At 46.5% G+C, this 12,866-nt stretch overlaps 1 protein-coding gene across 5 annotated transcripts in view; it reads left to right on the forward strand.

Annotated features, from left to right (window-relative positions):
- Nucleotides 1-12,866, forward strand: part of Adar (adenosine deaminase RNA specific) — a 39,056-nt gene that overhangs the window by 23,337 nt on the left and 2,853 nt on the right. For 4 of the 5 annotated variants that reach the window (XM_048358284.1, XM_048358280.1, XM_048358283.1 and 1 more), the window contains 12 exons: nt 625-808; nt 1,268-1,416; nt 1,914-2,049; nt 2,152-2,327; nt 7,928-8,153; nt 8,387-8,558; nt 8,658-8,751; nt 9,539-9,661; nt 9,907-10,040; nt 11,592-11,774; nt 12,194-12,306; nt 12,632-12,759. In XM_048358284.1, coding sequence (XP_048214241.1) covers nt 625-808; nt 1,268-1,416; nt 1,914-2,049; nt 2,152-2,327; nt 7,928-8,153; nt 8,387-8,558; nt 8,658-8,751; nt 9,539-9,661; nt 9,907-10,040; nt 11,592-11,774; nt 12,194-12,306; nt 12,632-12,759 — 1,818 coding nt within the window. The remainder of the gene's footprint in view (nt 1-624; nt 809-1,267; nt 1,417-1,913; nt 2,050-2,151; nt 2,328-7,927; nt 8,154-8,386; nt 8,559-8,657; nt 8,752-9,538; nt 9,662-9,906; nt 10,041-11,591; nt 11,775-12,193; nt 12,307-12,631; nt 12,760-12,866) is intronic. The other variant, XM_048358281.1, reaches the window with a different exon arrangement.

The following is a 12,866-nucleotide window of genomic DNA, read 5'->3' on the forward strand; positions in this document are numbered from 1 at the left end:
GGTAAGGTAAGTTAGGGACGTGCCCTCCTTGCCTAAACAGCAGACACTGTCTTCCAGATGTAGCTTCCCACCCTTCTCCCTACTGCACCCAGTTCACACAGCAGCTCAAGCCTTGCCCCATAGGATAGATACTGCAGCCCAGAGACTTGTTCTCACAACCCACTCTCTGCTTTGCCCTCTTCTCACTTAGTGGGGCCCTGCTAAGTGGCAAGTGCTTAAAGCTGTGGGTGTCTGCATGAGACTAGGCTAGATGTGACACCTTAGCTTATTCACTTTTAGGTCCTCCCTTGAGGAAGCCTGTCCACCACATGTTAACAAGACTGTACTGGTGATTTTATCCACTCAATTTGGTACAAACTCCACCACATTTCATTGTTAGGCGACAGTGGATATCTCTCGAGCAAGGTGCTTATGGCCTGTGGCTGTGCTTCAGCTACAGGGCTTTGAGGAGAGAGTCACCGGCTGAGATCCCAATAGAACAGGAACTCTTTGGCCTGCCCTTCATCTCCTCCAGAAGCCAAAAACACCTTAGTGTAGTGGAACCTTCTAGAATGGACATCTCTTTGTGAAGAGCAGAGGGGTGGCCTAGCCTGGTGTTCACACGTCTAATCACTTTCCACCAAGATTTAAATTCCAAGTTGTCATCAGTGGCCGAGAGTTCCCCCCAGCCGAAGCTGGTAGCAAGAAAGTGGCCAAGCAGGACGCAGCCCTGAAAGCCATGACAATTCTGCTTCGGGAAGCCAAAGCCAAGGACAGCGGAAACCTGGAAGACTTGTCCTGCTGTTCCCTGGAGGATGAGCTGGAGAAGGTGGGTGTCTTGCCTCATGGAGGGTATCCATTCACATTCCATGTCTGGGGTGTCAGGATTTTAACTGGTCTCCTCGGAGCGCCCCCAGCCTGAAGAGCCAACACAACACTATCTTCCAAAGCAGCCCTCAACCCTTCCCCACCTCCCCAGTCTTCCTTCCTTCCTCCCATATCCAGCCCTCCCTTTTGTCCCCTCCCAGCCTGACAAGATTTATAGCATGCTAGGAGTTGAGAGAGGTCTGAGGACCACTGAGCCACCCTCCTGTCTCCTAGGATAACCTATTCCTTTCTGCCGGGCCTAGGATGTCCCAGCAGCCCCTCTTCCTCGGAAAGCCACCCCTGATATTTAACTGTCAAAAGAAATTCTCCTGTCCTCATCCCCTCTGCTGGGATGGGCTAAGGTTTTCTTAGCTCTATTTTTTGTTCAGTGTGTTTGTCTTTTGTATCTCATTTTCTTTAGACAGAGGAGCAGGAGGCCTCCACCCCTTCAGCAACCTCCTTATTGTCTGGGAAGAGCCCTGTCACCACGTTGCTTGAGTGCATGCACAAATTGGGGCACTCCTGTGAATTCCGTCTCCTGTCCAAAGAAGGCCCTGCCCATGACCCCAAGTATGTCCCATGGTCCCATCTCTTTGAAGGCTTGCGTCTGCCAACATGAGCCTTGTTCTACTGTGTAGTTTCTTCCAATTCAGTGTGGAAGCCGGGGGGAGAAGGGCACTTCAGGGCCTCCTTGCAGCTTGTGAAGCAGAGAATCTGGGCTTAGGAGTTCAAAAAGCAGCAAGCACTAGGGAGAGTCATGGCTTTGGGGTCACTATTGGTGGAAGAGAGAGGTTCAGGAGCTGGTACAGCTGCTTAAGGTCTATAGACTTTCCTGTTCACGACAGTTTCCTGTTGGAGATGAAATCATTTGACCCTTGCATATTGAAAGAGGTGAGTCAGGCCAAGAGACACTGGGGCAAGGAGGTGGGCAAAGCACACTGGCTGTTCAAGGTCAAAGTGACCTTGCAGAGGTGGCATTAGAAGTGAAGGATTGACAGCCTGACAAAAGCTAGGCAGATCTCCTCAACCCAAACCATTGTGATCCTTGTTTCCTTGTCTCCTGTCAGGTTCCAGTACTGTGTTGCTGTGGGAGCACAAACTTTCCCCACAGTGAGTGCCCCCAGCAAGAAGGTGGCAAAGCAGATGGCCGCAGAGGAGGCCATGAAGGCTCTGCATGAGGAAGCAGCCAGCATGGATAACCAGGTAGGGTGTTTTCCTGCTTAGCGATGGTGCAGATGAGGGTCATCTGTGTGTCCTTCCGCAACCTGATGTGTTTGTTCTTCCTCTTTGGCTAATTTTCTGTAGTCTGGAGATGTGGAATCACTTGATGGCTTGGAGCCCAATAAGATCGGGAGGATCGGCGAGCTTGTCAGATACCTGAACACCAACCCAGTGGGCGGCCTGTTGGAGTATGCTCGCTCCCACGGCTTTGCTGCTGAGTTCAAGTTGGTCGACCAATCTGGACCTCCTCATGAACCCAAGTGAGTGTACCAGTCCTGGCTAACAGTCATGTGTCACCAGGAGTAGTAGCCTACAACACAGAGAAGAAAGGATGTGTGTTAGCTGTAAATGACACAAGCGTTGACTTGAGGGAAACAAGTCCATTCCTGAATGCAAGATGTTAGGTCAGCCTTCTTGAGAATGTGTTCTTCTCATGAGTATCAGTGGTCCTTTTAATTTTTTTAAACTAATATTTGTTTTTAAAGGAAAACACATGCATAGAAAATCATCCAAACCATGACAAGTCTTGTTTCTATCCCAGATTTCTTTGTCTCTGCAGATCCACACACTAGCACCTAGAGTCTTTCTAGAAATTCCTATGCATAACTAGCACATTTTCATTTCTTTCCTCCTTTCTTTTTAATAGAAATAAGCCTATTCATATTTTCATAAAAAAAATCATTGTGACTTTTACTAGCCAGTGTGTCTGAGAGACCACTATAAATCAACATGGATAGTGCTACTGATCTCTTTTGCACAGCTGCATTTTATTGAATAGATGCTTCCAGTTTTAAAACTTTTATTAAATAAGAGATATAAAAGACCTTTTCCAAAATAGACAGACATTCACTATCACTTAGTTTAAGAAATAGAATGTTACTAGTGGCATGACTCAAGTTGTAGAGCACTTTAACAAAGCATGAGACCCTGAATTCAAGTCTCAGTACTGCCAAAAAGAAAAGGACCAGGTGCCACTGTCTCATGCTTGTAATCCTAGCTACTCAAGAGGCTGAGGTCCAGAGGATTAAGGTTTAAGGCCAGTCTTGGCAGAAAAATCTCAAGACTTCAGCTCAAAATAACCAGCAAAAAGCCAGTTGAAGGTATGCCTCAAGTGGTATAGTACCAGCTGAGCAAGCTAGGTGAGATTAGAGACCTTTACCACTCCTTGGCTTATGTGTTGAGGTGGGGTCTCACTAACTTTTTGTTTGGGCTGGCTTCAAACTAAAATGAATTGTGATCCTCCTAATCTCTGCTCCCCAAGTAGCTGGGATTACAAGTATAAGCCACTTTGCCCAGCACTATATTGTTTACTATAGCTGCAAAGTATAACATTACAGTGCCCAGGCTTACTACGATTTAGTCAACCAGCTCCTGTTGATGAGCCCCTGCATTGTTTCCACACTTGCTACAATCAATAACATGTTCATGAGCACTCACAATTTTGATAAGTGTGCCAAACTTTACTGCAATGAGATTACACCAATTTATGCTTCCACTAGCTCTATGTAAGAATGGTTCTTCTCTAGCTCTGACCACCCTAAGACATATGGTGTTAGCAAAATTTCTCTTTGCATTCTTTAAAATGTAAAACAATGTCTTACTATGGTGCAAAGATGGGTCTGCATTAAGGTATTTGTTAATATTTAGCATCATTAATAGAAAAGGATGGAAAAACACATAATCCTCTCCAGAAATTTCAAAAAAAAATGTTAAATTCAGATGCATTCAGATTAAAAAGTCAAACTGTCAGTAAAGTGGGTTTTTTTAAGTATCTCCTTAGCATGAAAATACATAGGTGAAGCCAGAAGCCAGAAGCTTATACATTAATGTGCCTAGAACTGTTCCCACTAAAGCCTAGAGGAAAATGTAGGTGCCTGCATCATCATTACTGAATGTGTTTCTGGAATTAGTAGTATACAAGGTGCTTACAGATTATTTGAGTATGTACCTGGAACAGGCATGAGAAAACCAAAGAAAGTTAGAGACAAGAGAAAGCCAATAGTTACAAAGTGGTATAAAAGAACCAAAAGTTTTTCTGTGTACAACAATGAGCATGTAGGAATTACAGTGAGGGAATTACCCCTGTTCCAACACAGCTAATGAGAAACTACCTAAGCACTGTCTTAATTGGAAATGTACCGGCAAGTAAAATGCTTATCAAGGTCATAAAGGAGCACTTAAAGAATTCTGTAGTTGATAGATTTTGGGATGAGGTGCTGGAGATTGAACCCATACTTTGCACTGAGCTACAATTTCCAGCCCAAGAAAATCTATTTGAAACACAAGAACTCTTCCAGATTGATCTCCACATATAATGTGATCCCAATAAGAAACACTGATAAAAATTATTTTGGAACTAGAAGTTGATTCTAAAGTTCATATTAAAAAAGCATATAATAGGGCTGGGGATATAGACTAGTGGCAAGAGTGCCTGCCTCGGATACACGAGGCCCTAGGTTCGATTCCCCAGCACCACATATGCAGAAAACGGCCAGAAGCGGCGCTGTGGCTCAAGTGGCAGAGTGCTAGCCTTGAGCGGGAAGAAGCCAGGGACAGTGCTCAGGCCCTGAGTCCAAGGCCCAGGACTGGCCAAAAAAAAAAAAAAAAAAAAGCATATAATATCTAGGTAAATTCTGAAAAGTAAGAGCAATAAGGCATATTGACTGAGCAGATGTTTAAACAGTGTGCTGGTGTAGAGATAGGAAGGCACACCAGTAGAACACATTGGAATGTCTGAAAGTCAAGATAGACATAAATAGGGCTGGGGATATGGCCTAGTGGCAAGAGTGCCTGCCTCAGATACACGAGGCCCTAGGTTCGATTCCCCAGCACCACATATACAGAAAACGGCCAGAAGCGGCGCTGTGGCTCAAGTGGCAGAGTGCTAGCCTTGAGCGGGAGGAAGCCAGGGACAGTGCTCAGGCCCTGAGTCCAAGGCCCAGGACTGGCCAAAAAAAAAAAAAGATAGACATAAATAGGGAAATTGTATATTGTAAAGATGAAGTTTCAAAGAGTGGAGAAATGATGGGTTATTCAGTAATGATGACGGACACATCCTATAAACAAGACCAGAGCAGGCCTGCTCCTTCCCTACACTCCCATTCCAACAGACCAGAGGTTCAAATGTAAAATAAATGTAATTACTGAGTTACTAAAATGGAAGCAAAAATGTTTCTACAGTCATCAAGTGGGAAAGCTTTTTCAATCAGAGCATGAAACATAAACATCATAGATTTTTTTTTAAAGCCTGGAAACTGTGACTATAAGAAAAATTGGGTTGTAGTAAATGGACTACCTAAAATAAAACACAAAAACAAAAACACAGAAGCCTAAGGGCAGCTGTGATCCTCAGATTTCAGCCTCCTGAATAGCTAGAATTTTTTTTTTTTTTTTTTTTTTTTTTTTTTTTTTTTTTTTGCCAGTCCTGGCGCTTGGACTCAGGGCCTGCGCACTGTCCCTGGCTTCTTTTTTGCTCAAGGCTAGGACTCTACCACTTGAGCCACAGTGTCACTTCTGGCCGTTTTCTATATATGTGGCACTGGGGAATTGAACCCAGGGCTTCATGTATACAAGGCAAGCACTCTTGCCACTAGGCCATATTCCCAGCCCTAGCTAGAATTATAGACATAAGCTGCCAGCACCCAGCAAATTTCTTTAATAAGTAAGGTATTCTAAATAACTCCTTAATAGAAAATCTAAGAGAAACATAGACAAAAATATATGAAGCAGTCACAGAAAAAGAAACTCTGAATTGTTAATAAATGCAAAGGTACTCAAATTCACTCTAAAACTCTGTTTAATTGTCAAAAATATGTTCTTATTACCTGACTTGTGTAACTGTAACCCCTCTGTACATCACTTTTATAATAACTTTTTTTTTTTTTTTTGCCAGACCTGGGGCTTGAACTCAGGGCCTGGGTGCTGTCCCTGAGCCTCTTTGTGCTCAAGGCTAGCACTCTACCACTTGAGCCATAGCACCACTTCCAGCTTTTTCTGAGTAGTATATTGGAGATAAGAATCTCACAAACTGGGCTGGGGATATAGCCTAGTGGCAAGAGTGCCTGCCTCGGATACACGAGGCCCTAGGTTCGATTCCCCAGCACCACATATACAGAAAACGGCCAGAAGCGGCGCTGTGGCTCAAGTGGCAGAGTGCTAGCCTTGAGCGGGAAGAAGCCAGGGACAGTGCTCAGGCCCTGAAGTCCAAGGCCCAGGACTGGCCAAAAAAAAAAAAAAAAAAAAAAAAAAAAAAAAAAAACAAATTAGGAAAGTGCCATGTACAAAACTAAAAATAAAAAAATAAAAAAAAAGAATCTCACAAACTCCTGCCTGGGCTGGCTTCAAACCACGATCCTCAGATCTCAACCTCCTGATTAGCTAGGATTGTAGGCATGAGCCACCAGTGCTCAGCTTATAATGACAATCTTTTAAAATCTGAAATATTAAAAAAAATTCAAAACTCAGTTTACCCCTAGTCAATGTACTTAAAACAATAGATGTAATCCATCATCTGTATCATACCTAAGGCTAGAGAACAGTACTCTCTACCTTCCAGCAGGCCACTTCTATGAAGACACACACACTTTGCATGACTGATGTACTTGTGTATTTTTGCAGGCAACATTGTTTCTGGTGGGCAAGAGTCTTAAGATGACCTAAAGCCCCATCCTTTGCACCCTGCTTAAGTAAACTGGCTTGTCCACACTGAGGAATACTAGACAGTCATATAAAAGAATAAGGCATGTCTGTGTGAGGCCATTCCTGAGGTATGGCAAAATGAAAAGGCAAGGTATGTAGTGAGGAGAGAGACACATAGTGCTCTTGGACATGTGCAGAATGCTTTCTCAGAGGACTAAGGAAGCTAAGGATGGATGCTTTCTTTTCATTATATGCTCTCACTGTTGAAATTTTTACTTGTGTGAGGTCTAATTTTTCAATTTAAAAAATCAGACCAGATGCTGGTGGTTTATGCCTGTAATCCTAGCTACTCAAGGCTGAGATCTGAGGCTCATAATTCAAAGCCATCCTGGGCAGGAAAGCCCTGTGAGACTCTTATCTCCAATTAACCACCAGAAAACCAGGAGTGACGCTGTGGCTCAAAGTGGTAGCTCACTAGCCTTGAGCAAAAGAGCCCAGGGACAGCACCCAGGCTGAGTTCAAGCCCTACGCCCCCCTTATCCCCCCAAAAAAAATTTCAAGGAGGAAAGCTCTTATAAAACACTACCTTGTTATTTAAATTGCCTTTCTCTAATAGTAATATCATCCATTTGTTCAGGTATCTCTAGTATTTGCATTTTCTTCTCTGTGAACTGCCTGTTCTGTCCTCATCCAATTTTCCATAGTGTTGTTACTGCTTATTAATATTTTAGAACTTCTCATGTAATGAAAACATTAGCCCTTTGGCCAGCCCAACCTGATGTAGAAAACTCAGACAAGAGGCAGCCAGGAAAGGTCTTCTACTGCCCCCTTGTGGTATGGAGCATTTGCCCTGTGTTGAAGCTACGCAGGAAGGAAAGCAGTCTCCCTCCAGCTGTTGCGCCATCACCTCATTCTTCTGTGTTATAGCCATCTTTCATGGATGGCAAGTGATACTGGTATTTACAGAAAGGACATGACATTTTTAAAATGTATTTACATTTTAAGGGTCAATTTAGACAAAACCACTAAGGAATAGTCCAAGTGGCATATGGAACTAGCAAAATTCATGCTGTAATTCATGAATGACCAACGACTGGGGAATGCTGCTAGAGAGAGCTGTCAAGATGGCCCGGGCCATATGTTTGCAAAGCCAGCCGTTCCCTGGACTGGCTGTCAAGGTCTGGTGCTGGTGCTTGTGTTCATCCCACTTCTCCTCCCAAAGGTTCGTTTACCAAGCCAAAGTTGGGGGCCGCTGGTTTCCGGCCGTCTGCGCACACAGCAAGAAGCAAGGCAAGCAGGAAGCAGCGGATGCGGCCCTCCGTGTGTTGATTGGGGAGAACGAGAAGGCAGAGCGCATGGGTTTCACAGAGGTAACCCCAGTGACAGGGGCCAGTCTCAGAAGAACTATGCTCCTCCTCTCCAGGTCCCCAGATGCACATCCAAAGACAGTTAAGACTTCTACTTTTGCTGCTACCTTTTCTTGGGGGGAGGGCTCTTGGCTTGTCATGTGAATTAGCCGTAGGCTTTGAAATGAGTCTTGCTAGACGTATGAGTGGGACACAAAAAAAGGAGGGGGAAAGATGACTTTCAGATCAAGGACAACGTGATCTCCCTGCCCACTGAGCAATACAGGGGACTGAGGCTGGGCTGCGTGGCTCTGACGCCACCCCTCTCCCCACAGCTGCCTCTCCGCGGCAGTACTTTCCACGACCAGATAGCTATGCTGAGCCACCGGTGCTTCAACGCGCTCACCAACAGTTTCCAGCCCTCCTTGCTGGGCCGCAAGATCCTGGCTGCCATCGTGATGAAGAGAGACGCCGAGGACATGGGTGTCGTGGTCAGCTTGGGAACAGGTAAGCGTGAGGGCCTATGGGAACTGAGGACCTATAAGTTGGAGTCATTTCTGTCTTTCCCCAATTTCACTGCGGTTTTTGTTCGGCATGCCTTCCCAGGGAATCGCTGTGTGAAAGGAGACTCTCTCAGCCTGAAGGGAGAAACCGTCAATGACTGCCATGCTGAAATCATCTCCCGGAGAGGCTTCATCAGGTGGGCAAGATGGGCAGCCAGTGGGCCTGGCCACCGGGTAAGCACCCCTGTCCTGCCCGTGCAGTGGGCCGTGACTCCAGCATTTCCTCCCCTCAACCCGGAGTTGTCCAGCAGCTCCTTGACCCAGCAGTGGCAGCCTGCTTTTGTTTGTTTTTAACTGTGTGTGTTTCTTTTTTTCTTTTTTTTGTCTTTTCTGTTTGGAACTGGGAATCAAACCCAGGATGTTGCGCTTGCTAGGCAAGTGCTTTGCCACTGGGCTACATCCCAGCTCAGCATCCTTCATTTTGAACCCATGCATCTGAATCCCTCCCCTCTGGGACCTGGCTGCATCCCGCTGCCCAGCCTGTTTCTAAGTGCCCTCCTTTCCCTGCTGACAGCTTCGAGTCCTCTCTTCAGAACACAAGGTGACCTCCGGGTTCTCAGGGCCTTACAGATGAGGCAGCCTTCTCTGGGACCTATAAACAACCTCAATGCCCCTGCTGGCATTCTCCTCTCGCTCACCTTTTCTTTAATTTATGAGGCTAGAGGCTCAGGGAGAAGCAGCAGCCTCATGTAGGCTTTGAATCTGTTTATCCTTCCCTGGAATTCCCATAGCTGCTGTAGTGAGGACCCCTGGCTGACTTCTATGAAATGCCAAGGCCTCCCATAGAACCTTCCAGCCCCTCTTTGCACCTGAAATCTGACAAGTGTGTACCATGGAGGTTTTCCTCACATGGGCTCAAGAAGAGGTCACATCATGGAAGCCCAGAATCCAAGCTGCCATGCTAACCTGGGCTTTCCTTTATAGGTTCCTCTACAGCGAGCTAATGAAATACAACCATCGTACTGCAAAGGACAGCATATTTGAGCCTGCTAGGGGAGGCGAGAAGCTCCAGATAAAAAAGACTGTCTCATTCCATCTCTATATCAGGTCTGTATTGTCTCTCTTGCTGCCGGCTCTCTGTCCTGGGTGTCTAAATGCTTCCCTGGCCCCTAAGTCTGACCTCAGGCAGTAAGCACCCTACGCTCTGTTTGAGGTACGTATCTGGTGGAGAATCATCATCCATGCCACCCATCTCCAGTTTCCATCTCAGGCTCGCTCCAGCCTCCTCAGGCATGACACCCCAAGCTGGGGCAGTGTGCACGGTGAGTGTTAATGTATGACCTGTTTTGCAGCACTGCTCCGTGTGGAGACGGCGCCCTCTTCGACAAGTCCTGCAGCGACCGCGCTGTAGAAAGCACAGATTCCCGCCACTACCCTGTCTTTGAGAATCCCAAACAAGGCAAGCTCCGCACCAAGGTGGAGAATGGTGAGTGACACATGGCTTCCTTCCCACTGGAGTTGTGAAAGACTAGTGGGGGGTTGGGGGTGGGGGGGGGGGAAACATTAGCTTCTAGGAAACAAGGTGGTGTTTACACTTAGAAAGACAGGAAAAACTCCTGGCAGGGTGAACTGCAGGGAGATGGAGGTTCTATTCTAAATCTTTGAGCTTAAAAACCCCAGGCCCTTTTGGAGCTCAGAGGAGAAAGCATGGCTGGAAATAAAAATCGGAGGGTCATTGTCCTGTTTGTCATGTCTGTGGGGATAGGCAGGAGTACCCTGGGTGAGGGTCTGGGGGTCAGAAGGGGGTGGTGCTGAGAGCCTGCTTTCTCCTGTCTCCTTGCCTGCCAGCCCCTCTCCTGTCCTCTAATGTATCCTCACTGTCTCCTCTTGACACTACTGTCTCTTCACACTTCAACAGTCATCTGACTGGTCCCCAGACAGAAATCAGATTATGTCACTTCACTGCTAAATGCCCTGCAGTTTAAGCAGAATCACCATATGACTCATGCTTCACTCCTAGGAGTTCACCCAAGAGAAATGAAGACTGGTCCACACACAAACACTAGTATGCAACGTTATTCATGGTAGCCCAAGTGGAAACAATCTAAGTGTTCATCCCCTGATGAATGATAAATAAAATGTGATATGTTATAGCTATACAATGCTATATTTGGCCATATGAAGAAATGAAGTACATTTTATAGATGCTAAAATATGGATGAACCTTGAAAACATGCTAATGGAAAAAGCCAGTCAGAAAAGATCACACATTGTATGATTCCATTTATATCAAATGTCCAGAATAGGCAAATCCATAGAGGCAGACAATAAACTGTAGCTGCTGGGCATAGGTGGGATTGAGAAATGAGTGCCCACCAGTAAATAGTGGGAGGTTGGTTTGGGGGCTGGGAAAGGGAATGAAATGTTCTAAAGTGGATTGTAGTGATGGCTACACAAATATGAAAATACCAGAAGTCAGCGAATACTATGTGTTAAACTAGCGAATCATGTAGTATATGAATTGCATCATGGTAGAGCAGTAGTTGTTCCCACTGAATTGTGCCTGAAGGGAAAACCCCCATGACCCCCCCCCACCTCCTCTCAGCCCCCCTTCCTCTCTCCCAGGTGCTCTAGTTGCACTAGTTCCTCTGCCAGCTCCCTGAACCACCACTGCCTCCCTGTGTCTGAAACACTCTCAGCTCCAGCTGTTCCTCTCCTTTGGGTCTTTGCTCCCCTTATCCTTCTACCCAGGAGCTTCCTTATCCTGTCCCTCATCCTAACTGCCTCAGAGCCTTTGGAGCACTGTTAGCTTCTAGAATTCCTTGCTTCATTAGTGTCTGTCCATGACTCCCACAAATATCACAGGAGGACAAACATCTGACCTGTGTTTGCTCACATTATTCTCCAGCACTGAGTGGGGGCCTTGCCATACGTGAAGCAAGTGAATAGCCAGTAGCCCAGTCCTCGGTAGCATAAATACTGTGCCACAGACCACGGGTTGGGTGGTCTGTGGGTCTGACCTAAGTCTCTCACACAGGGGAAGGCACAATCCCTGTTGAGTCCAGCGACATTGTACCCACTTGGGATGGCATTCGACTTGGAGAGAGGCTCCGAACCATGTCCTGTAGTGACAAAATCCTACGCTGGAATATTCTAGGTCTTCAAGGGGCACTGTTGACCCACTTCCTACAGCCTGTGTATCTCAAATCTGTCACACTGGGTAAGGGAGCTGCCTTTGGAGTGAGAACCCATGTTCTTCTCAGCCCAAATCCCAGAAAACTGCATGCTGTGCCTCCCCTTTCCCAAGTGAGCTCCGTGATGGTTTCTGCGGTCCGTTACTGTGGCGATAGGAAGGTGGGCTCAGGCTACCAGGGTCCAGGCACCAGGTAGCAGCCCTGGAGAAAGCCAGCCAGGCCAGCCTTGCCAGTGTTCAAGACTGCAGCAACCTAGTTCCTTGACCTCCTGAGCCCTTGACCTTACCTGGAACCTTCTGGCTTGTGCTTAAATATTTTATGATCCTGTACGTGGCATGGGTCATCACAGTCGCAGCTTTTGCACACATTCAGGACTCTGTGAGTGCCTCTGCCTCTTAATATTTGGTGTGGACATAGGCATATGCTTTTCTTTTTGTGTGCCCAGGTTACCTTTTCAGCCAGGGGCATCTGACCCGCGCTATTTGCTGTCGTGTGACAAGAGATGGGAAATCGTTTGAGCATGGACTACGATATCCCTTTACTGTCAACCATCCCAAGGTGCTCTAACCCCTTTCTGTTTTCTCTTGGCATTTATCTCCTTTTCAAGCAGTTCTGTCAGCAGGGAAAATGTAGGCAAGGCAAGCCCTTGGCAGTGTCTCTAGAACCTGTCCTTTCCTTCCAATCCCTTTCCTCCCCTTAATCTAAAAGTCATCTGACTTGAGGTGGAGTTAGTATATCTGGAGTCCACTGAGCCATAACCACATGGGATGCTAAAGAAGGGGGGAACATCACAGCCCCACACTCCCTCTGTTCCATGAGTTTCTGCTCCCAAACCTTCTCCCTGAAGTCTCCATCTTTCTCCCTTGGCTCCTGGGATCCCTAGGTTGGTCGAGTCACTGTGTATGACTCCAAAAGGCAATCTGGGAAGACGAAGGAGACAAGTGTCAACTGGTGTTTGGCTGATGGCTTTGACCTTGAAATCCTGGATGGTACCAGAGGCACCGTGGATGGGTAAGGGGGTTAGAGGGCACAAGAGAAGCAAAGCCATTGCCCTAAAACTGGCTAGAGTGCACCCCACGCCTGCCAGTCAGTCCCCAGAGCTTAATGGGGCATCCCCC

The sequence above is a fragment of the Perognathus longimembris genome, chromosome 11, assembly GCF_023159225.1.
Source record: "Perognathus longimembris pacificus isolate PPM17 chromosome 11, ASM2315922v1, whole genome shotgun sequence".
NCBI classification, from domain to species: Eukaryota; Metazoa; Chordata; class Mammalia; order Rodentia; family Heteromyidae; genus Perognathus; species Perognathus longimembris.